At 35.3% G+C, this 24,492-nt stretch overlaps 3 protein-coding genes across 6 annotated transcripts; 2 read left to right on the top strand and 1 right to left on the bottom strand.

Moving 5' to 3' along the window:
- Window positions 1-2,120: 2,120 nt before the first annotated feature.
- Window positions 2,121-9,347, bottom strand: LOC108324354 (pentatricopeptide repeat-containing protein At5g08305). Of its 4 annotated transcripts, none has more exons than XM_052874752.1 (5): window positions 9,174-9,347; window positions 6,212-8,285; window positions 4,065-4,757; window positions 3,697-3,797; window positions 2,121-2,354 (listed from the first exon to the last, which is right to left on the bottom strand). In XM_052874752.1, the coding sequence occupies exon 2, from the start codon at window positions 8,103-8,105 to the stop codon at window positions 6,453-6,455; it is 1,653 nt and encodes a 550-aa protein (XP_052730712.1). In that variant the 5' UTR covers window positions 8,106-8,285; window positions 9,174-9,347; the 3' UTR covers window positions 2,121-2,354; window positions 3,697-3,797; window positions 4,065-4,757; window positions 6,212-6,452. The 4 variants fall into 4 exon arrangements, with proteins under 4 accessions (XP_052730712.1, XP_052730713.1, XP_017412787.1 ...); XM_052874753.1 differs by having other exon boundaries at window positions 6,444-8,285; XM_017557298.2 differs by having other exon boundaries at window positions 6,212-8,239.
- LOC108324355 (WAT1-related protein At3g30340) lies at window positions 2,836-5,501 on the top strand. The gene is made up of 6 exons (XM_052874754.1): window positions 2,836-3,203; window positions 3,403-3,459; window positions 3,715-3,831; window positions 3,910-4,312; window positions 4,479-4,630; window positions 4,715-5,501. The coding sequence occupies exons 1-6, from the start codon at window positions 2,896-2,898 to the stop codon at window positions 4,833-4,835; spliced, it is 1,158 nt and encodes a 385-aa protein (XP_052730714.1). The 5' UTR covers window positions 2,836-2,895; the 3' UTR covers window positions 4,836-5,501.
- A 7,183-nt stretch (window positions 9,348-16,530) lies between the features above and the next one.
- LOC108326137 (E3 ubiquitin ligase BIG BROTHER-related) lies at window positions 16,531-22,809 on the top strand. The gene is made up of 7 exons (XM_017559430.2): window positions 16,531-16,925; window positions 17,601-17,955; window positions 18,039-18,079; window positions 21,188-21,229; window positions 21,325-21,446; window positions 21,528-21,636; window positions 22,536-22,809. The coding sequence occupies exons 1-7, from the start codon at window positions 16,629-16,631 to the stop codon at window positions 22,584-22,586; spliced, it is 1,017 nt and encodes a 338-aa protein (XP_017414919.1). The 5' UTR covers window positions 16,531-16,628; the 3' UTR covers window positions 22,587-22,809.
- Window positions 22,810-24,492: the final 1,683 nt, after the last annotated feature.

Genomic DNA, 24,492 nt, shown 5'->3' with positions numbered 1-24,492 from the left:
CTTTTTATCCACAAATCCATTGATTTCCCTCCTAATATTATTTAGAGAACGAAATTAGTTTGCATTTAAATATTAAACAAAAAAAATCAATCTTATGGTAAATGTTATTACAATGAATTTTATAATTAATTTTTTAAATCCTAAAATTAAGTTGAAATAGTAATAGTTAAAACATTTTTTAACTAATTGTTTCACTCAAAATATATATTTTTTGAAGTGACAATGATCATATGAACTCTGTCCTATCATTTGTTGAGTCACTGTTTTTTGCTAAACAACTCTGATTAACTTCAAGAGCATTTATAAACAACTGATGAAGATAAGTGTTTGTTTAGTGGCCATGCAAGATCTCAACCATTAGTTGATTATTAAGTAATTGAGGATAAAGCGAATATAATGAATGTATGGAAACAAAAGAGCCTTGTATTTTTATTTTGAAGAAAAGCATTGGTACAACCTAATATATTTGAAAAACGATTAATGTACATATAAAAGATACATCAACACTTAATATACACTTAGAAAGAGTGAAAATGACATATTTATAGATTATATGTTCTTATAAGAAAAAAGAGATAGAAAGAAAAGAAAATAAAATATATAACAAGTGTAGATAAAATAAAAGTGCACAGTACATATTAAAATAAAATAATCATTAAGTGTGTTTTTTGAAATTACTTTTTTATATTTCATCTTTGTAATTTATGAAATTAATATCTATTAAATATGAATGAATGTTATATTATAGTCAGATGTAAAATTTTATTTGTCTAATAGTAAATATTTCAAGTATAATTTGTTGATGAAAATATTTTATTTAACTTTCATATAATATAATGACAATAAATATATATTTAACTTAAAAATAAAAAAAAAATTTAAATAAGAAAATGAAAATTATATTATCTAACCCTCATTCAAACAACTTTCAAATAATATTTCAATTCTCTAAAATAAATAAATAAAAAATGCACGGAATGTACTTGATCCAAATAACTTCAAAATTCCATCATGTTGATAGAAATACTTTAAAGTGACCACTCAAAACTAAAATATTATTACATTTAAGCAAAATTATATTTGCGGTTTTTAAATAATATTTTAATAGTTTCATATTAGACATGTGATCTGATTTCTATCATCAAAATATATATTTATGCAATAAAATAACGGCCATAATTTTAAATAATATTTTAATAGCTTCATACTATGTTAATAGTTTGAAATGTATTTTAATTCTTAATATGTGTATAAGTTTGTTTTTAATTATTCAAATTTAAAATTAGTTTAAAATCTGTAGTTTGAAGAAAAAACTTGTACTTCTTTTTATCAATATTTTTACCTCAATATTATCACAAGGATTATTTTGAAAGCAAAAAAACACACAATAAAATATATGATAATGACAATGTAAAATCAAACTATGTTGTCATGTAAATGACTTATAATTACCAATAATATAAAAAATAATAATTATATTTAAAAGAGATATTAGAACTAATACTTTATAAAATATAGGAAATAAAATAATTTTAATTGGAGCATAGGAAACAAACTTATTTTAAAATTTAAGGGAATACAAATATACTTAAAAGTTGTTATTTTATTATTATGGAATGTCACGGATTGTCATCCCATAAAAGAGATATTGAGGAAGATGAAGAGATTATTTATAAGTATAATAAATTGAAAACTAGAGTGGAAGTAGAAGTGAATGAAATAACATAAAGCATTGATTCTTTGTTTATTTGATCAAAACCACTGCATGGTGAACTGTTTTGGTGGAAACATGGTATTGTGTTCCTTCATTTTCATGATGAAATGTCAATTCCTATATCTAGGAAATATCCATTCTTTTGGTTTCAAAAGTTTTTTCTTTGTTCTTTTCGAAAAGAAAATCTCATTATGTTTTTAGTGAATTCCAATATTTTCCTCCCACCAAATGGTTACTGAGATGTATTTGTGCTAAAAACTGTGGAAAATAGTATTTCCAGAATATTAAGTTCCAAGAGCTCTACCTTTATAATTTAGCTATGATGTGACGAAACTATACTATAATACAATACAAATAACTGAACATGGGAATCAATTCACATAGTGTTATTTTAACTTTCTCATGGTCTCAAATTCTATATGTTTAGTTAAATTAAATATTCACAACAGGCTTTATTTTTTCACAGTGATTTTACTTGACTTGAATAATAATGTCTCTAATAAATGATATATTGATCTATGAAAGTAAAAAGATACACCACAAACCTCTTTTCACATTCTGCAATTTGCATTCCAGTAAGACAGCATCTTACACCTTTCTGCTATCTTTCTTTTCCCATGATTTGACATCTTGTTTTTGCCTGCAATAAGACGGATAAATATAATAAGGCGTGAAGAAAATCAAAAAAACAGATTCCCAGTAATCAAAAGAAATTGGAGACAGTGTCATATCTGTCTTAACTTTCTAATGTTGCTTACAAGTTACACCACTAGTGAAATTCTAATACAACCACTTATTCACCAGGATAATAAGGTAACGGTTCAAAGGGCGGTACCATATGTTGGATTATACTTATTCAGAAGATAAGAAGCTTATTCTGATGTCAATTGATATGTATATAAACAACACGTGATCTAATTTATTACTGATCTTAGCAGAAAATTGCAGGAAAGGGAATGTGAAAGGAATCAACATGTAAAATGTGGCAATTTGACTGGAAAGAAGATTGATGTGATAAATCTGATATGTTCCTCATTTGCCCAGACTAAGGTGAGTCAATGACAAGAACGAATATCTCATCGATTACGTGTAAATTTCCACCATTAGAAATTGAAAACAAACAAATAATAAAGTCTGGAACACTGAATGGGGAATGTTGATGTGGTGAGGAATATATCATCATGTTTGTTCCCCTGTTCTGGGAGACTGTTGAATTCCTCTATATATTGGAGAAAACAGCCGTCATCACACCATTCTTCAAAAACTTTACAAACAACAAAGTACAACAAATAAATTTCATGATGTTGACGCATTGCCATGAACTGTTCAAGCCAGTCTCCATCATGATTCTAGTTAACTTGGCTTTGGCTTTTGTCAATTTGCTTATGAAGAAGGTTCTTAATGAAGGAACGGATTACATGTCCATTATAACTTATCGACAGGCAATTTCGTTTATCTTCATGGCACCTATTGCCTTCATCTATGAAAGGCAAGAACCAAATTCATTTCTCGTAACATTCTACTTAGAGGAGAAAAAAAAGTTATTGTTGAATTCTTCATTCTATGTCACCTTAAACACATCTTTGGTTAACATTGACGACCATGTTTGTTTTAGTGACGCAACTTTTCTTGTAGAACTACCTAAATTTTGCAAATGACAAGAAAAGCCAGTTTTTTGCTGTTTACAGGAAACACAAAGTGGAAGTTCGCATAATATTTCTCCTTTTCCTCAGTGCCCTACTCGGGTAAGTAATATTGTAACTAAACATAAGCTTCTGATTTTGTATTTATGTTGTCTAATTAAATCGTAACATAAAAAGTGCTAACTAAATCGTAACATAACAAGTGATAACTAAATCGTAACATAACAAGCCTTAGTACCTAGCAAAATCTCAGGATATCTTGAAACATAATCCTTCTATCCAAAACCTCACTTTTAAAACAAATTGTAACAAGCATCGCAATGTTTGTGATTTTAATACCTTATTAATGCTTTTCAGAGTAACAGTTCCACAAAACCTATTCCTTCTCGGACTTGAATATACTTCAGCTACGTTCTCGTGTGCGTTCCTCAACATGGTGCCTGTATTTACGTTCATTATGGCAGTGCCATTTGGGTAAGTTAAAACAAAATGATATTATTTGATTGTGGAACACAACAGGAATTTTGATCCTTGGACTTGAAAATTTTCAAGGATAGAGAAGGTGAATGTGCAAAGCAAGGGAGGCAAAGCTAAAGTCATGGGAACTTTTGTGTGCATTGGTGGAGCCTTGTTGTTGGTCCTTTATAAAGGAATGCCCCTTATCAAGCCACAATCTCAATACATAGCTGACAAAGTTACAAGTGTACCTTCAACTGCCAAGTTAGAGACGTGGATTATAGGTTCCATAATTCTGACTGTAAGCTGCCTCCTGTGGTCTTCATGGTTCATCATACAAGCAAAGATTAGCAAAAAATATCCATGTCAATACTCTTGCACAGCTATTTTGTCACTCTTCGCTGCCATTCAATCAGCAATATTAACTCTGATCATCAAGAGAAATAATGCTTCGTGGATTCTTAAAGGAAAGCTAGAAATAATAAGTATTATATATGCTGTAAGTACATTCTTCGTAATATCATGATCATTTTAAATTATCTTTAAGTAGTCTGTTTCTTTGCAAATTCTAACTTCAAATTAAAAACATTGGTTTGCATTTCAAGTAGAACTCAGCAATCCTAACTGTTTGTCCAAGCCTTTAACATTCAAATTTGTGAGTTTAGGGATTGGTAGGGTCGGGCTTGTGCTATGTGGCAATGTCATGGTGTGTCAAACAAAGTGGTCCAGTTTTCACCGCCGCTTTTACCCCCCTTATACAGATATTTGTGGCCATCCTTGATTTCTCTGTACTAAAGGAGGAAATTTATCTGGGAAGGTTGATTTCTTATCTTATTCTTTTGTGATTTCCGCCCTTTCTACTTTTCGTTGCACCTGATGTATCTCTGTCTGCAATAAACAGTGTTGCAGGATCTGCGTTGGTCATTGCTGGTATGTATATTCTTCTGTGGGGAAAAAGCAAAGAGCAAGGACAAGATGTTCAGAAGGATACGCAAACAAATCAAGATGTAGAACGTCAATAGCAATGTCATCAATGACAATGAATAACTTGATGCTAATGTGTCCTCTAATCTCCGCGGGACACGAGTTCTCTAAATAACAAAAAAAGTATTGTTATTATAGGAACCAAAAGCAGTTGCATTTGAGACTCTATACAAAACAACAGATAAAAAGTTTAGTTTGAGGATGAATATTTTGTCTATTATTCAAGTCAGTAGTAGACTCTAACCTTTGCGCAAATCACTGAATGCTTAATCTTGAAGTTTTATCCAAATATATATTCTATATGGACTTATACATGCGAAGCAAGAGTTCCAACTTCATATGGAGAGATGGAACAGCATCCACTCATCAAAATCTGGACTATTACAGTCAAAATGTTCACTTTCAACCAATCACCACCACACGTTTCAAAATGTAAAACTTCTTAATAATAAACACCTTGATTTTGTTTCCTTGTAGAAACAAAATATCAGCAAGCAAACATCTGAACATGGAACATCAAGTTCATTTCAGACAAGAATACTTAACATAAATTGTTGCAATCATGATGTAAACCCAGGCTAGGTTTGCTTGGATACGAGGATAATTTCACTCAAATTTCACAAAAAGAACTTTTGGTTAACTTCTTGGTTGGACCTTGGATAGATTTTGAAAAGATTCTTGAATAAATGGTGATATTGATTTTGCAAAAGCTATGAAAAGAAAATATTCAAGATTATAATTCACGAAAATGTTAGAAACTATAATTGTTTTATTTATTTTCTATGAGATAAGCAAGTACAGTGATTTGCAACTTGAGACTCAACTTTTATAATAAGGTTAAAGAGAAAAATTCTCTACTTTCTTCAACAATGAACTTTGAATCACACATATGAGTCACTCACCATGAGATAAACAAAAGAAGGAGGATGGTAACTTGAATCTCTAATCAAAAACAAAAATTCTTTAAATTTTATTATGATTGAGGTTTTTTGACACCGCACTTAACTCCTTATATGTGTGTTCGTGTATGTGTACATATATATACATATACACACACTAAGACCAAATATCTTTTTATCCAATCAAGGGTGGCTATGAGAAACAATTATATTCCTAAGATAGCTAGCTTATTCCTATCTCCAAACAAAGATGCTCAAATTCAAGCTAGGCTAAAACAATATGAGAACACAATTAATATTCCCTTTTAGGACCACATTAAATCACATAGCCAACTCCAATAAGATCAATTTCACTTTAACTTTAGCTGAGAATGTATCTGCAATAGTACCGAAATGTCACACCAAAAAAGGAAATGCAGCACACAAAGAAAGAAATACATCTAATGATGCAGTTTTTTCCCACTCATTAACTGGTAATTAGAGTTCAAAATTTACACTTAGCAAGTTGTACTTACATATTAGATGGCTTTCTTTTCCTTTCTTTTTTTTGGATTAAAAAAAATGGCGTTCCTCAATTTTAAGGCTGGAAAAATCTCCCAACTCCGAGAACACTTACAGATGACTTCAGGTGAGTGACGGCATTTTGCTAAACCCATAAATTTAGAGGACTTCTCATTTTGCTAAAAAACACTGAGCATTTGAGATAATTCTTCCAAAAAAAAGTAAATAGCTACAAACTTTTAATACCGTCTACTACTAAAAAGATAACCAAGTCAACAAGTCATCTCCCATTGATGTATCCTTCAGCGACTTTTCCTTGTCTTTGTACCAACTAAATTTCATTTGACGGACAACAAAATTTAGCATACAATAAGTTTCCTCTGAATCAGGATGCGCTTTATCGTGAGCAATGAATTTGTGAAGGACTCCAGATATTTCAACAAAACTAAACCCGGGTGATTTTTTCACCCCTCTTCTATCCATAGCTTCTCTCATGCTTCTTGCATCATCCCAGCGTTTGTCCACAGCGTAAACATTAGATAAACCAATATATCTACCATCATGATTTGGTTCTAGCTCAATAAGCTTCTTGCCGACCGTTTCTGCAAGAGCTAAATTTCTATGGTTGATACACCCACTAAGCAGGGCACCTAACATGGCAGCTGTTGGCTCTATGGGCATTCGACAAATAAATTGGTATGCCGTGGTTAACTGATTTGCACGTGCCAACACATCTACCATGCAAGCATAGTGCTCGATTGTAGGCGTCATGCCACATTTATTAAGATTCTCAAAGAAGTGCCATGCTTCCTTAACTAAACCTCCATGGGCACAAGCAGCCAACAAGCACAAGTACGTGACCTCATCAGGCTGAATACCAACCGTTTGCATTTCCTTAAACAATTTAAGGGATTCTTCTACTAACCCATGTGTCGCAAGACCTCCAATCATTGCATTCCAAATCAACACATCAGTTTGACTCTTAGAGACCCTGCGGAATACAAGCAAAGCCTCCTCTATTGCCCCACATTTGGCGTACATGTCCACAAGAGAAGTCTGCAAGACCAATGTCAGTGGCAAATCACAGTCCACTATGTGCTTATGTATCATTTTTCCCTTCTCTAAAGCACCCAGGTGTGCACAAGCACATGATACACTCACCATGGTAACTTCATTGGCTTTGGGTCCAGCAGCCCGCATCTTTTCAAAGATAGACATAGCTTCACTATATTCCCCAGCCTTAACATAACCGTTGATCAAAGAGCTCCATGACCGAACATCCTTCTCTAACATAGAGTCAAAAACTTTCTGAGCCGTAACCATTTCTCCACAATTAGCATAACCATCCAACATGGAATTCCATGAAACCAAATTTTTTCCCTGTATGCTGTCAAATACCTTTTGAGCCCACATAATATTCCCGCAAGAAGCATACATGTGAATCAAAGAATTCTGAATAAATCTGTCAGACTCATGCCCACTTTGAATAATATGAGCATGCACAGATACTCCAATTTCCTGGTTTAAAAGGCGGGCTGATGCCTTCACAAGAAATGGGTATGTAAAGTAGTCCGGTGCAACCCCAAGTCGCAGCATCTTTAGAAAAATAGACAGGGAATTAACTGGAATTTTGCTATTTGAGTAGCCTCTTATGATTGTATTCCAGTTAAAAATTGTTGGACTTGAAAGCTGAGAAAAAACCCTGTAGGAATAGTTAATGTCGCCTGAATTGGATAGAGCAGAAAAACAAAGAATTTTGGATATAAATGGGTCATCTTGGGATAAGCCGAAGGAGATCACAACAGCATGAAGTTGCTTCAGTTCAAGCATTGATTTGCATTTTTCAATGAGGCTAAGTAGATTTTGGTTTAAATTTGTAATTTTACATGACCATGACACACCAAACATTTACCGATATATCTTGGAAAACCTGAAGATCTAATGCTTCAATATTTATGTATCATCAAAGCAAGGGTGAGCCCAGGCAACACTGTTAAGAGACAGAATATAATGGTTAGGCTTCAATAGGTCCTCCAGTTGCTCTGAGTATAATTAACAAAGTGAGCCATTAATGAATGAGAACGATCTCTGTAAACATGAATCAAATTAACAAAAAACGGAAGCACTCAGTCTTATGCCTAACTAAAAAAAAAGGTAACAGACTATTTGAACAAATGAGAAAATAAAGGAAAACGACTTCTTTTATTGTTTATTTTAATAAAGATATTCCAATTCTGAAACCTTCTAGTAAAGCACCACAAAACTGAAGAATAACTCAGTCTTGTATTTCTTGACTTCAAAGTCCTTGCACCAATAATTTAGTCACCATTTTTTCAAAAAGTGAAAAGATAGAGTTTTCACAGCAAGAGGAAGACTGAACCACAAGATTAAGAACAAAGCATTAAACATGAACACAAAGATCGTACACTATCCAGACCTTTAATCAAAGTTACATAACATGCTTCATCCTCGAATCAAAAGCAAGATGATGAAAAGTGACATTCTATAACTGACACCCAGTCAGCTAAACCTCTCAACTAGGCAGATGGATCATAATAAATTCAACTTAAAGTATAATCCAAACTAAATATAGCATACAACAATAGCATTCCCCGACTTCTTATCTATATACGCTGCACTCTGTCGAGCAACAAAATTTAGAAACTGCAGTTCAAGAGAGTGAAAGTTAAAAATGTTCAGCACAGCAATGCATAATATGAATTCACTTTTAAAGCACTCCAATTTGTACAAAACTATTTATCCCCCATTAAGTTGTTGTTTATGCAGTCAAGGTTCTTTCGGGCATTTTATCAAACAGTTAGCAGTCGGTAACAATATATGTGATCCCATAAGACAGCACAAACATATTTGAAACTAAGTCACTTCAATCATAAAATCAAGGTCAAACAACCATGTTGTAAAATGTAGCATGTAGCATAAAATAGAACAATATAGCTAAGTCCATGTGAATCGTACCCATGAAAAGAGACGTGCGTTTATGAAGATTTTCTTCCACAACATGTCACAGTAATTTCTGCTCCCGTTCTTTTCGCGTCAATACTATTATATTATATGGAATTTGCAATGCAATTTCATGAATTTCTTCACTCACTCTATTTCTATCCAACTTCTCTCAGGTGCTTACTTAGAAGGAATGACAGTACAACAAGTACATAATAAAAATTAATTTATTTTGTTTTGTTTACTTAGAAGTAATGACACGTGTTTTACATGTTAAATATTTTAATTTAGTGTGAATACATCTATATAACTCAAGAGAATAAAAAATGTTTCGACTGAGTCGGTGAGGACCCTGTTAAAACATACAAACTTATTTGTCGAAGACGGGCGGGCGGACGGCGAAGATGTATGGATCGGGCGGACACTGTTGAATCCCACGAACCGAAGCAAGCTGAACTGGCGGACGGTCGCTGCTCCATACGGTACAAAGATGGGCGGCGCTGCTCCATGCTCCAAGCCGGGGGCCGGGTACATGCTAAAGGCACTCCAACGCTCAAGTCAGTAATATGACAGAGCAGTTTGTGATGCATGGATGCATCGTAAGGAAAAGTTGTCTAGAACTCATACCTGAGACCTTTATTTATAATGATCGTAATGGGCTTTTGCCATTAATGGGCCTGATGAAGGCCCCCTTTTACCTTTAGTGGGTCTGATAACGGCCCAAGTACAAACGGTTGGAAGGATGATCGGCCAGGGATGTCAACTTGTGCGGGCGGCCATCTGACTTTGCTGACCGGTCACACTGGACGCTCGGTCCTTTTGCGTACCTGGGCGGGCGGTTGAATCATGTCTGGCAAACCTTGGAGGGTCGCCCGGTCTATTGAGCGACCGGGCAGTGATAACTTTGACGCTCGTTCTTGGCGCTCGGCAGTGGACGTTCGGTCTTCACTGTGACTAGGGAAGGGGTGCGACCTTGGACGAACGCTCGGTCTTGTTTGTGACTTGGGGGGCGGGCGACTTTGGACGAACGTTCGGTCTTGTTCGTGACCTGGGGGGGCGGGCGGCCTGTGGTTGTCCGTACATCGCCCGGTCCTGCTGGTACAAAAAACATTGTAAATTTTCAATATTTTAAACTATTTTATGTATGTAAAATTATAATAACCTTTTTTTTAGCACCATTATACTATAAACTTAAATATTCTTCTAATAACTGTTTTATAATAATAATAATAATAATATCATCAATTCAGATTTACGCATATAATTAAAAAATCTGTAAAAAATTGACGTAATCAAGAGTGACGTAATATCATATAAAAAATATATAAATAAGTCTAAATCTGAAGAGTTGCTTTGTCATTCTTTACTTAAAATAACAAAAATTATGTAAACACTTTGTAAGTAATTTGTAAATTGTAGCACATAATTGTTTTAGGCCAAAAAAATAGCTTAAATGATCCTTACTTACATTCTCTCCATAGTTTTATATTATTAATTAAACTATTTTCGCATAAATACTTAATGAAAAAAAATTATGCTGCTTTAATAGGTTTTAACACACCAATTCTTCCATATTTTTTCAGTAATTAAAAAAAAAGCTTTTTGATTCATTTATTGACAACTTTAAGTTATTGTCATCCAAATATTTAATAAGAAATTCTCAGTACCAATGTTTTGACACTCCAAACTTTCCATCTTTACCTTTAGTAATTAAAAAATAGGTTAAACCTCTCCCTATTTTTGTTAGGTTTATTAGAATTCCTAATTGAGTCCTTGTGCTAATTTGAATCAATTGAGTCTCTGCCGTTAAATTTAGTTAACAGAGTTAAGTTTTTGCATACGTAAAAGGTTAATGTGTCAATTTTTTAAAACGTGGCATACTTAGAGTTGAATAAGTGGAATTTGGCAACTTTTTAAATTTTAATAATATGGATTTCTAAAATGGGATTTAGGGTTCAAAGAAGAGGAAGAAGAAGCCACATGTGGCAAAGAAGATGAAAGTAAATTTGTCATTAAATGGACAGAGGATGACCAAAAGAACCTCATGGATTTGAGAAATTTAGAACTGGAAAGGAACACGTGGTTGGAGAATCTTATTGCCAGAAGAAGACAAAGGAGATTGATATCTGAGAAGAATTTAATAACTTAGACTTTGTTGATATTCCCAGTAATGTTGCACCTATTGCTACAACCAGGCATAATCCATTTGATTTCCCTGATGACTCCTTTGCTGCCATGGGATTACCACCAATTCCTGGATCTGCTCCTTTTATTCTACAACCTAGACGAAACCCTTTTGATATTCCCTATGACTCAAATGAAGAGAAACCTGATCTTAAGGGGGACAGTTTTCAACAAGTGTTTCATCAAAAATATTCCTTTTTTCTGAGGCATGAAAGTTTTAGCATAGGACCTTCAAAACGATTCTCTTTTTCATGAACAATTTAATGCAAGGGAAACGTCTCATGAAACAATCGGGGGATGGCCCAATGCACCGGACGGACCATAGGCATGGGATTACTGCTTCGTGAGAGAGCGGAACCCAAGCGATTACTGCTCCCCAACTCCCCAGTTCCCATGCGCTTCGATCTTGTCGCCACTGACGTCATCGTCTCCTTCAAGTCCGCCACTGGATGACCCTACGGTCCCCCAAGCCTTCCTTCCACAACAACCTTGACTGTTACTCCCATACCCCATGTTTCGACTGGACCTGGCGGGGACCCTGTTAAAACACACAAACTTACTGTTGAAGACGGACTGGCGGACGGCGAAGATGCATGCTGAACTGGCGGGCGGCACAAAGATGGACGGTCGTTGCTCCACGCTCTAAACCGGGCGGACGTCCACCAAATCCAGACGCTCGCTCTATGCTCCAAGCCGGGCGGACGTCCTCCTACTCCAGACGCTCGCTCTACGCTCCAAGCCGGGCGAACGTCCTCATAATCCAGACGCTCGCTCTCTGCTCCAAGCCGGGGGGCCGGGTACCTGCTAAAGGCACTCCGACGCTCAAGTCAGTAATATGACAGAGCATTATATAATGCATGCATGTGTTGCGTTCTAAGCAATCTGTCCAGAAATCATACCTGAGACCTTTATTTATACTGATCGTAATGGGCTTTTACCTTTTGGGGGCCTGGAAACGGCCCAATAATACCTTAATCTTCATTAAGGACTTTAATGTGTCATTTAGCTTTTAACAATGTTATCAACTGAGTGCGGATCGTTTGGGAAGGCGTTCAGTCTATGGATGATTTAGACGCTCGGTCCTAATTGGTGGGCGGACGTCCAATCTTGGGTGGACGTCCGGCTCCCGAGTGGGTGGGCGCTCGTTAGACACCTTGGGCGGACGTCCTTGGACGGATGTCTGGTTCCTGAGGACGCTCGGTCCAGATTATTGGGCGGACGTGCCAACCTTGGGCGGACGTTCTGTCTTGGTTGGCTGGACGCTCGCCATCTTGGACGGACGTCCCTTCTTGAATGGTTGGACGCTCGTCCTATGCCGGGAGGACCTCGCAGTACACCCCATTAGGAAATTCATTACTTAATCTCATCCCTTCGTCTGATCTACAACAACCTCTCGGATTTTTAATCTCATTCAATTTGATTGAACCTTAAATCCCATGAAATCCCTAATATTATATTATTACATTTTACCAAATTTCGGCCTAAATCATGTCACGTTTCAACTCTCATCATGCCACGTCTTAAAAAATTAGACACATCAACCTCCCATCTATACACACAAACTTAATCCCTTTAACGGCATGAATTCAATCAATTCAAATTAACACTTTTAAAAACTCAATTGAAAATTCTAATAAAAAAGAAATCAGAGAAAAATCCACATAAATAAAAACAACTAAAGGCTTTAAACCTTAAAAAATATACAACATTCGATTCATTTGTTAACAATATTTTTATAAGAAATACCCGTTAAATATTTTTATATTAATTTTTCCTCTTCTTTATATAATAAAATTCTTAATATTTATATTTCCAATTCCATAATCATAAAAAAGTCTCGAGCACGCTTTTGAAAAAGAACAATTATCTCAGTTTATGGTTAGATAAAAATATTTAAAAATCAATAAATCAAAGAAAAAAACACAAATAAACAAAAGCTTAATTTTCATTTATCAAACTGTGAGATCCCTAATAATTAGCAGTAATAATTTCTGTCACATCAAATTAATACACACCACAATCAATGCTTATTTCATTAAAAACCCACTCCCAAATCTGATGCATTACTCTGCTGTGCACTGAGAACCGAGCCACATCATTCCTCTGAAAGCATTAAAAACGCACTTTGCACCACATGCACACACGCCACCTGTTGCGGGAGAAGCTTCCAATTCAGAGTTTGGTGTGCAGGTGTCGGCTTGGGAGACGTTCGATCAAACGAACGTGAGTTTAACAAAACTAGATTTTCGAAAACTCTCTCTCACCTGCACCACTCATCTTCTACCTCACGAAACTCAAACCTTCATCTTCTCCAACTTCTCTCTAGAACCTTCCAACTTCTCTCTACTGTAACTCACCAAGCTCTTCTCCGATCACGTTTCAGAACCGTAGGAACGTTCGTCCAGCTGTGATCTTCCTTTTGGACCGAACAGAATTGGAATCTAAGCTGGTAAGTTCCCTTCTCTAGTAGTTGTCCATTTAGGGTTTCATACGAAACCATTTCTCTCGGTTCATGCATGGACTGTATCTGAGTAATCCCTGATTTTGGTGTTTAGATCAAGTGAGAGTGCCTAGTGAAACTAAGGGTTGAACGCTGTAAGAGACAAACCCAACTTTTGCATTAGGGCGTACACTGCTATCCAGGTAAGGGAAGCTTATATGTTTAATTTATACTTGTATGCTGCATGATTTGATCTGGATATATGAAAAGTATGCTGTTTGAGTTGTATGAACGATCGTTGATGTTGTGTATGTTTTCTGTTGGTTGAAATGTATGTTGATTTGGATACGTATGAAAGATGCATGGTTATGGTATGGGTGAATGTATTAAAATGATGAGATCTATATAGTATGAAAATGAAGCATGGATATGAATTTACTAGATATGAATCATATGGAAAATGTTAAAGTTAAGATAGTTGAAAAATCTGGATATGATAATTCTCCTATGATAAATTACGCTCGTCACCGTACGGTCTTAGACCATTCGTGTTCCCTGGAAGTAACTTAGAGTAGAATTCTTTCATTGGGAAGAATTCAATTTGAGAACGAGCGTCCTTATTTCGAATTGCTATGTTTGAGCGCTCGGCTCAACATAGAGTTGTCGTACGTTTTAAATGGTACGGAATTAAGTAACGAACGGTTTTACACTGAGCGTTCGTTCTACATAGCGCTCGGTCTAATACCGACGTTCGTTCTACATAGCGCTCGGTCTAATACCGAACGTTCGTCCTAAATAGTGCTCGGTCTAATACCGAACGTTCGTTCTAAATAGCGCTCGGTCTCATACCGAACGTTCGTCCTAAAGAGCGCTCGGTCTTGAACTAAGCGTTTGTCATGATTGGTTTTCGGTCATCTACCTAGCGTACGTCTTAACGTAGTGTTCGGTCATAAATCGAACGCTCGTCCTCATCGTTAATTTATTAACGGACGTAAATAACGTTCGTCCAAAATAATTGTAAATGTATATCTGCGCGTTCGGTCATTGACTGGCAGTCGACCCTTTTAAACAAAAGATTTCCAATGTAGCTCAGTATTCTTCTTAATGTATATTCGTCCGAGTTGAGTCAATCTGACCTCTTGGTATCTAAATTATTAAGAAAATAGTCCTATCACTTTGGAGTCTCCCTTATTGTTATTTGAGTCATTATAAATTCTGATTTTTCACGTTCGTCCTCTTCCTTCATAAAGTTGAACGTTCATCTTTTTAAGAAAGTGGAACATAGAATGAAAATGTTGTGAATAAGAAATACTAAGACGTGTGAACACTATATTACATGATTATATGATTATGGAATTTGGACGAGCGTTCCAGGGTGGAACGTCTCATGTATGTTGGATATTAAATTTGTAAAGTATGACTGTGGCTATTGCTAATGCTGGCTTGGTCCATCCTGATATTCCGTGATACTCATCTTCATATAGAGGAGAGTAGTTCATGTGTGGGAATGGCAGGAGGTCCTTAGTCCATAAGTTAACATGGGTGACGTAAGAACGGACTAACCTCGAGTGGCAGCTGTTGAGTGTCTCCCAGTTACTACACCACTTGGGTGCAAGGACGCCTGTAGCTACACAGTTCATACAGTCCGGACGGTCGTCACTTATATAGATTCTACATGATGATTATAGGTTAAACTATGTGTTTGTGTGGAATGAAATATTGTATATGTTGATGTATAACTTAAACTATATAAGCTTACCCTTTCCGTTTTCCTTGTGTTGTCGTATCGTCTATGTACGTTCGTCCTGTCCTTGCAATGATCATCCGTGTGGGTGTGAGCAGATGGAGGGGCGTCACTTGAAGAAGTGCTAGAAGAAGAAAATTTGGAGGACGCAAATCTGGTGGACGTGGAAGTTAAAGCCGAGCCTTAGAGCGCTCGCGTGACGTTATATTATTAGTTTCATTAGTTTTATTTTGAACGTTCGGTCATAGTTTTGTAAGACCGTTCGTCTCTGAACTCTTGCCTGTTTAAGCGTTCGTTATTTCTGTATCTTTATGCCGTTCGGCTTTTAACGCTCGTTCGGATTTTGTAAGACTGCACTGTTTTATTAGCTTAATGTAATTAATTCTGATTATGGTAATTACTATATTTTGGGATGTTACACTAGGTGGATGGCTCAAAATCCACTTACAAAAAAGAATTTAAGTTCAAAATAAGTTGAGTGATCCACACTCCTAAAAATAAACAAAGTTATTTAAAATTAATACAGAAAAAAATTACAAATTAGTTACTATTTGTTAAACATATACAAATAACTGCTTCAGAAAAATGTTATTTGAAAAGTATAATAATACATTTGATGAGGTAGTCTTTCTGTTTTTTGTTTTTGTTATCTCATATAAAATAAATAATTTTTCAAAAATTAAAACAAACACGTTGTCTTCTCCCCCAAGTTATAACTTACTGGGAAGAGGCACGAGGAGCCGTTGATCTTACGTGGGACCACATTGATGGACGGTGATGTTGAATCGGAACGTCGAAGCTTGTGGAGCCCACAGCGTCTCCTTATTCCATCCTGTGGACCTTTTCAGTTTTGATTTTGATTATGATCTTTCTCTCTAAAGCCACTAACCTTCATCTCCTATTTATTTATTTATTTGATTATTTTCGAATATATATATAATGTATAATAATAAGTTAATTAATAATTAATTATATAATCATATTTATATATATTCGCTTCGATTGATTCGATCCTCTTAATCTATCTGCGCCTGCTTCATCTCCAATTCCTCTCTCTTTCACCGTTTTCTTCTTCTTCTGCTTCTTCTTCTCTCGCATTCGCATGGAGAACGACACCGCCGCCGCCGCCGCTAACAATAACACCGCCACTGCGAAAGTAGGTTCCGGAGGAGTGAAATCGAACAATCATAACCTAGAGGAAGAGCATTCCAATTTGAATGGCGAGGAGCACATGGCAGAGCAAGTGGAGGCGGAAGAGGAAGAAGATCGAGAAGCCGATGTAGGTGAAGGAGAACCAACTGGATCTGCGCCCAACCCTCGCCAACCTACGCGAACCCCGTTCACTAATCTCAGCCAGGTCGATGCTGACCTTGCTCTTGCTCGAACCCTCCAGGAACAGGTTTCGCTCTTCTTCTTCTTCTTCTTCTCATTCTATTATATTCCTTTGTTTAGTTCTATACCTGTGTTTAGAAACCAAAATCAAGTGAACTATAAGCTTAGTAATCCAATTTTGACAGTGATTTACGAGTACTGAGTAATCAAAATGATTTTCTGTATCAGGATGCTTGATACTACTTAAAGCCTATAGTATTACTGAAATTCTGTTTTACCTAAATTGTATTTAGGTTAATGTTTCGTTTTATTTAGTAGCGCTTGCATGTCCCTGCTGTACTCTTTCACCCGTCTTTCACAAACAGCTATGTCTTCATGTCGTTAATCGGTGTCTGATTTGACGGGCTTTGCTATTGAAGTCTAACAGTTATGATTCTCCCCCAAGCTGTTTCCTCTTTAATGATAGATAATCAAAGCCAAACTTCACATCAAAAGTTTTCGGGCTAACACTCACGAACCCAACTAATTTTAATGTTGATCAAACCGTCCAGTTACATGTAGAGATATGGAATGAATGTTGTTGTATGACGAATGTGATTTAGTAAGTTGTTTTAATTAGGCTCCCTGCCTCCGTATGTGTGTAATACACTTATACGTCAATAAACTACTAACTACAGGGTTGGTTTTTTGCTTTTATTTTCACATTCTTCTTATTGATATTGTGTTTTTAATTACTAAATAGGAAAGGGCATATATGATGCTGAGAATGAATAATGATGGAAGTGATTATGGTAGTTGGGAAGGTGAAGGCTATTTGCATGATGATGGAGATGATTTTGATGATCTACACGATGGTACTGACGTGGATGAGGATGATGACGATGATGACGAGGATGACGACGAAGATGATGATAATGAGGAGTATGAAGATGAAGATGCATTTGATGTCCATGCTAATGCTGGAGAACATGATAATCCCAGCATTGAATTTGACCCAGATGTTTTTTCAAGCGATGAAGCATATGCTAGAGCATTACAGGAAGCTGAAGAGAGGGAGATGGCAGCTAGATTGTTGGCTTTTGCTGGGATAAATGATCGTAAGTTTTCTTGGCTGAGTGTAATTTATAGTTTTTTATTTTATTCTTTTTGAAATAAACACTAATTTCTTTTTCAAATACAGGGGAGGCAGAGGACGTAGAGGAACATGGTGCTAATTCTCAGGTAAATGTCTCTGTACATGTACTCTCACACGGAACCATGTACACAATACCAAACATTGAAAAGGTGTAAAACCTCTGTACTGTATAATTTGGGGCATATTTTATGGTTCCTTGGAATATAATATCTGTTGGTGGAAATTTGCTTTAGTAATGGACATAATTTAATCCTGATTTGAAAATTATCGTAACCCAGGGTGTACATTTTCTTTGAGGAAACTTTGGAGTTTTTTTTGTTCTATCTACTATTGCATCACTTTTAGGGTAGACAACCAGCTACTCTCCTTCAACTGTTTGTGCATTCAGTATAAGTATAGGTTTACAAGACTTTACTTAAACAGCTCAGACTTCTTCAATTTCAAATCTTTCATTTATTTTGTTAACAAAAATGAGCAAGCCTTATCCAACTCAATAGAATTGGCCACATATATAATGATGCCATTTGGCTTTACCAACTCCAAGTTTTCAATAAATCCATTTAGGGCATGGTTCTTTCATCTACTTTCTACCACTACACTCTAGAGAGCTTACTAAATTAAGAGTGTATGATTTATTGTAATGTGTGTTTGGACACTCAATAAAGCACTGTCTCCGTATGTGTTTTTTATGTGTGGGATCATAATCTCCCCCCTAGGTATTTTTTTTTTTAATTATTTCATACTTTTAGAGTAGAGCTTCTTTTTTTTTGGATATTTTGGAGATTTTATCATTTCAGGGACATTTCCCCCTTATTCTTCAGTAAGATGTCCATTTGGATACTTTAGGAAGTGTTTTGAAGCAGTTTTCTTCATTTTTAGAGGTTGGCGATTATTAGCACGGTCAACCTCTTCTCCTTCTGTCTTATGGTTAGCAATTCATCTATACCCATTGTTATATCAGTACCGGATATCAATGTGGAGGGAGTGTTTGCCCCCAAAAGGTGTTGTAGCGGTATTGCATATAGCAGAACGGCTGCTATTCTGACTATTATATTATAGATTTATACTAACACCCATATATTCAAAAGCAAAAGTTATCCAAAATTAATCATATTCATTATTAAAAAAAAAAGGAATAGTGTTGAAGGATTTAGTAGCAGAGCAGGTGGAAAAAAGGAATGAGGCTTGCAACCTGCGTCTTGGGGGTGTGAACAGAGAATGAGCATTGGATTGGGTAGAGTGTGCAGTTGTGTAGTGAGGGTGTTGGAAAACATTGGAAATGGTCGTAAATATCACTGGCAATCAATGAGATAGAGCTCATGAGGGTGGATGAGATTATTAGAGGCTTTCTTCAATGAATAATGAATGATTGGAAATGAAGGATGGCGAAAATGCTCCATGAAATGAGGTTTGTGGGGGCCTCAGGCTGTAACATGCTGTGATGGCATTAGTGCTGCATTCTATTGATAACTATGCCTTCCTACACCTGAACTTCATTTTCCAGAAAAAAAAAGGATGATGGAAAAGTTACTGGTGCTTGTAATCAATGAACATTGACAGAGTTCCTCCACTTTTACTTGGCTTGAGGAGAATCCCCCTATTAGCTCTCCAAACATATGTTGATTTGATTTTGCTAAATTCTTTCAAAGACAAGCTTGACCTGTAATTTATTTTTGGAATAAATCTATTAACTTCAATTGTTCTCATCTATTTATCATTTATAGTGTATATTATTTTATTTGCACCAAGGGAAAGCCTTGGCACAATGGTAATTTTGTTACCTTGGGGGTGGGCTCAGGCTCTGAATATATACTCTCTCCGGACCTGTTCAGGAACCTCGTTCCTATCTATAGGGTAGGATGAAAAGAATAAAGCACCTCTCACCTTGATTGGGTTCTCTGGGTCGTTTATTGTGAATACTTTATTACATTCATTCAGATGTTTATGAGTAATTTGTTTGAAATTGGAGGTCTGCTCACTAGGAAAAATATTTTTTGCACTGGAAACTAATAGAGATGCGACCAAAGCTATTGGATGATAGGCTTATATTGGGGACCAGTTCTTTATTTTATGGCTTATCTGTGACAAAGCAGATTCGGGAGCAATCTGTAAAGGACAAGGTTGATAATTTTAAGAGTTTCAAGTCTTTGTAAAATATGGTAACTTCTAATTACTACGGATTCTTGTCATGTCAAGTTCAATCTACATCATATAGAAGCTAATACAAGTAGCTTTTGCGTGTTGGAAATGATTTGTCGGGATGACGTGAGTATAAAATGTGTTTCCAATTTCCAAACATGTGAGTTAAGTCCCCAAATTCCAATTAGTAAACCTAAAATGAACTAAAAGTCAGGTCAGATGGATGTGACTACGAAGTTTTAAGTTGTGCAAAAGAACAGAGAAATACCTAATGAACCTAAACAATGGTGGGATCATTGGAATTGAAGACCAGATCAACGTGTCGGAACTGTCTGAGAATGTGCAAGTCCCAAAGTAATTTGAACAATGGTAGAAGTGTGAAGTCCCAGCTGTGCGTGGGTGGACCTAAAAGTACAAAATTGTGATAGATTATGTCCTAAATATTGCTTGTGTATGGAGCTAGAAGTAGTTGCAGACATTCAATGATGGTCAGTTTTAGTGATGTTAAAACAGAAAGGTCTCCCTTTAGAGGATAGTAGTGACCGCCACTATTACAGGCCCAGTGCTGCTGTGATAGCCAAGACTATGTCTAAATTGCTCCGTTAATTTCAGATAGGTGCCTGCTATATTGATAACCTTCTAAAGCTCTATGTCAATAGCTTTAGCATGTTTTAATAGCAAAATGGTGATAACTTTGTTAACGAAAAATCCTATGTATTTATGGGCCAAAATCTTTGAGATAAAAGGTTAATCTTATTTCATTTACTTGCATGTCTGAGAAAAAGGAGACATTATTAGAAAATAAATACAAAAATAAAATAAAGTTTAGGGGCGTATTAGTACTGTTGGACCAACAGTTGACTCAATATCCTGCATCGTATGTCAGAATATCTTGTTCTGATTTGGCTTCTTCGTCTTATCACATGTTATTGTGATCACAATATCAGTTTGGCTGGATTGATTTGTTACTATTTTTGGAATGTAATATTAATCACACAACTCATGTATTTTTGTTAATTCTATAAGTGCTTCCTGTTAATAATTTGTTTTTGTAGGATGCTTGGGAGGACGTTGACCCAGATGAACTTTCATACGAGGTAACTTTGATCTACATACCAAAGTTTGTGTAATGCTGTCCACCCTCTTTGTCTCCTTGTGTCTCATGGTTGATAGAAAATTTCAATTATTTCAGGAATTACTGGCATTGGGTGAAGTAGTTGGAACTGAGAGCAGAGGTCTTTCAACCGATACTATTGCCGGTTTGCCTTCACTCAACTACAAGATTGGGAGTGATCAGCATGGAAGCAATGATTCGTATATGCAAATTCTGTTACTTGTAAACTTAACTTTGTTAATGCTATACCAGGGTGCCTAATTGTTGTGATCCTGTTTCAGGTGCGTCATTTGCCGGGTGGACTTTGAGGATGGTGAGTCTTTAACACATCTTTCCTGCAAACATCTGTACCATCCTGAGTGTATCAACAATTGGTTGAAAATAAACAAGGTATGCTTCTGCCTTAACGTTTTCATCTATTTACATACATGAGGTCAATGTTCATCTTTTAATGTAGCTATTAGTTTCCAATTTCAACAAGCAAGTTCTAATTTATGGTTCCATTAGGCTTTTGGCGCACACCTCTTTGCCTTTGGTTGGATAATTCGTTTGTGCCCTAATCCTAAGAGAATTATAGGGTGCATAGATACTCTTATGTGGTTTTTGGTCCTTTTCTGCTTTAAATACCTGGAATTGAGCATGGATTGCACAGTACATATGTTATTGTCGTAATTTTTTACCAATCCATTACAACCTAGATTCTCCTTATTGCGCATACATTTACATGTTTTAACAGCCTTCACAGACCCAATTTTACATCTGATTATTTCTATAATCTTGATTTTTCTATTCACTATTTCTGGCTGTAAACCAACAGTCTTCTATGATCCTATTCCCATGTTTCACAGCTCTATATCTTAAGTTTTATAGCTTGTATTAGACATTTCCTAGACTTTTTTAAGAAAGTGTGGAGTTTTAAATATTTCACTGGCATTAGCTGACATTGATATATCATATATCCCTTCTAAGGTTTTATGCACTCATCGATTAAAAACCATTTTGTCACTATCCGAACTTGGAGGAAGCTTTTAGAAAGAAAATAACTGGCCACAAGCCAAATTAAACTTAGAACAAATCAGCTAAGACCATTTAAGCAGGTGTGGAGTTGAAGCTTGAATAATGATTGATCCACCTCATTCTTCAGGGCATATTTATTATTACTTATTTCACGATAACTGTTTTAGTTCTCTAGAGGTTTAAGTTTCATTCGCAAGACCTAATTGTAACGTATCAACAATTCATAAATTATTCCATTGTTTTTATCAAATTCCTTGGCTCTTTGTCGGCAGGTTTGCCCAGTCTGTAGTACCGAGGTATCTGCTTCTGGGAGCAACTTGTAGGAGGAGATTTGATACATGTTCTCCACTTAAAATTGAAGAAAAGTTGTGCAAGTTGGGGCCTAATATTCCCTTATTTTAATAGCATTGCCATGTTGGGGGAGATAGTCTTTATTTCCAGCTCCTTCGTTTTAAATGTAACATGTAACTTTTGGAACCAGCTCTCTAGAGTCTAGATTGACTTTTTTTAATGGAATGAATGGCGTTAAATTGGCCAGTTTTTTTATAGGATAACTCTGATGATTATTGTGGATGTTTTTCTCTACTATATCTCAATTTCGGAGAATGCAAATATGAGGGGATTCCGAACACTGGAGTTATACACTACTATCGCAATGAAGAGGGAAGCACGTGTTTATATAACTTAAAATTACACTACGTGTATTGATTTTTAAAATTACACTACGTGGTGATGATGGAAGATTAAAGTGTTTTAAATACTCTAAATCAGTTCAGCAAATCAATCAAATTCTAAGAAAATGTGTTTTAAATGTTATATAAATTAATCCAACAAATCAATCAAATTTTAACAAAACATAGTTAGAATACTTCTACAACTCTAGTATATCTTTTTCTTCTGAGTTACGTTACTCTATCGGAAAATCTAGTTCTCACGTGGAACACGGTAGCTCAACTCATGAGTTCAGTGACAAGAAAATGACTCTAGTAATCTCTCTAAATTATTTAATCTAATCTATTTTGCCAATCCATTTTCAAATTCAGACATGTAATAGTTCCTCAAATTTCAAAATTTCCCAGTTTAAGCTCACCATCAGTTGAATATCCATGGTGAAATATGTGACTAATTGATTGGTGCTTACATGACTCGTGAAAAATAAAAAATGTACCCGTAGTCTCTTGTGTAACGAGTTTACAGGTTCCCTCATATCATAAATAAGATATAATATTAAATAGTGCTTTTAAAATGGGTGTCAAAATGAGTTGTAACTCGCGAGTCAATCTGACTCATTACGAATTTGAACTAGTTTGAGTTTGAAAAAAATATAATTTTCTTAATGTGGATTGTATGATGTTATTTTTATTTTGAATTGTATTTAGAGTTTAACATAATTTTAGTCTGACGTTTATTTAGATTTGAATTAAAAAAAATTGTAATTTTTTATTTTAAAAAAATTATAATTAAATGAATTAGTGAGTCAACTTCTTTAATCTACCAATCCATAGTGGGTCGAACCGAATTAGAATTTTTTCAGTTCGTTAATAAGTGAGTCGGCTCACTAAACAATCAACCCGTGGTGAACCGAACCAAGTTTGACAACTCTAATATTAAGTCTTGTTTTAATCTTAAATATTTTTTAAATTTTATTTTATTTAATATAAATATTTTTATTTTGAAACAGTTTTGCATGGTTAGAATAAAAAATAATTTATATGTTAAAATATATTTGTATATTGCTAGATAAAGGAAAAGACAATTTTTTTTACTTTCAAATTAAAAAATAATAAACGTCAACTAGAGGAAGAAAATGAAATGGGGAAAATATCATTTACATGAAGTATTATAAAAAAAATATAACAGAAAATTCGCCACTGTGTGTGTATCTTGAAAAAATTTCGAGCTGTCGTTGTGTTTGTCACAACAGAAAACCAAATATCAATACATTGTAAACGATTTCGCATGACTACCGAAAGAACAACATAGCGCTCCTTTGATCAGCTGTTATGTCTCTTTTTCTCTTGTATTATGTAACACCCCGAAATTTGGTGTTACGCCGATTAATTTTTCCGTAAAACATGTAAGTAAAAAAATCAAATTTTTAATATCCAACCTCAACGGAAAAATAGTACGTTATTTATTACAAACCGATTATTCTGAAAATAAAACGTTTAAATAGTCAGGATCGAATATTAAAATACATTCCCAGTCATCTATCCCATCTCTCTTTCA

Source organism: Vigna angularis, chromosome 3, assembly GCF_016808095.1.
Source record: "Vigna angularis cultivar LongXiaoDou No.4 chromosome 3, ASM1680809v1, whole genome shotgun sequence".
Lineage (NCBI taxonomy): Eukaryota > Viridiplantae > Streptophyta > Magnoliopsida > Fabales > Fabaceae > Vigna > Vigna angularis.
This window is presented reverse-complemented; position numbering and strand designations above follow the sequence as displayed.

Excerpts from the sequence above, each read along its gene's own strand:
- LOC108324355 (XM_052874754.1), top strand. The coding sequence starts at position 2,896 with ATGTTTGTTCCCCTGTTCTGGGAGACTGTTGAATTCCTCTATATATTG. Across the intron at positions 3,204-3,402 it reads ATTGCCTTCATCTATGAAAG|GAAACACAAAGTGGAAGTTC; the intron begins GCAAGAACCAAA and ends TGCTGTTTACAG. Across the intron at positions 3,460-3,714 it reads TTCCTCAGTGCCCTACTCGG|AGTAACAGTTCCACAAAACC; the intron begins GTAAGTAATATT and ends AATGCTTTTCAG.
- LOC108324354 (XM_052874752.1), bottom strand. The coding sequence starts at position 8,105 with ATGTTTGGTGTGTCATGGTCATGTAAAATTACAAATTTAAACCAAAAT.
- LOC108326137 (XM_017559430.2), top strand. The coding sequence starts at position 16,629 with ATGGAGAACGACACCGCCGCCGCCGCCGCTAACAATAACACCGCCACT. Across the intron at positions 16,926-17,600 it reads CTCGAACCCTCCAGGAACAG|GAAAGGGCATATATGATGCT; the intron begins GTTTCGCTCTTC and ends ATTACTAAATAG. Across the intron at positions 21,447-21,527 it reads CAGCATGGAAGCAATGATTC|GTGCGTCATTTGCCGGGTGG; the intron begins GTATATGCAAAT and ends ATCCTGTTTCAG.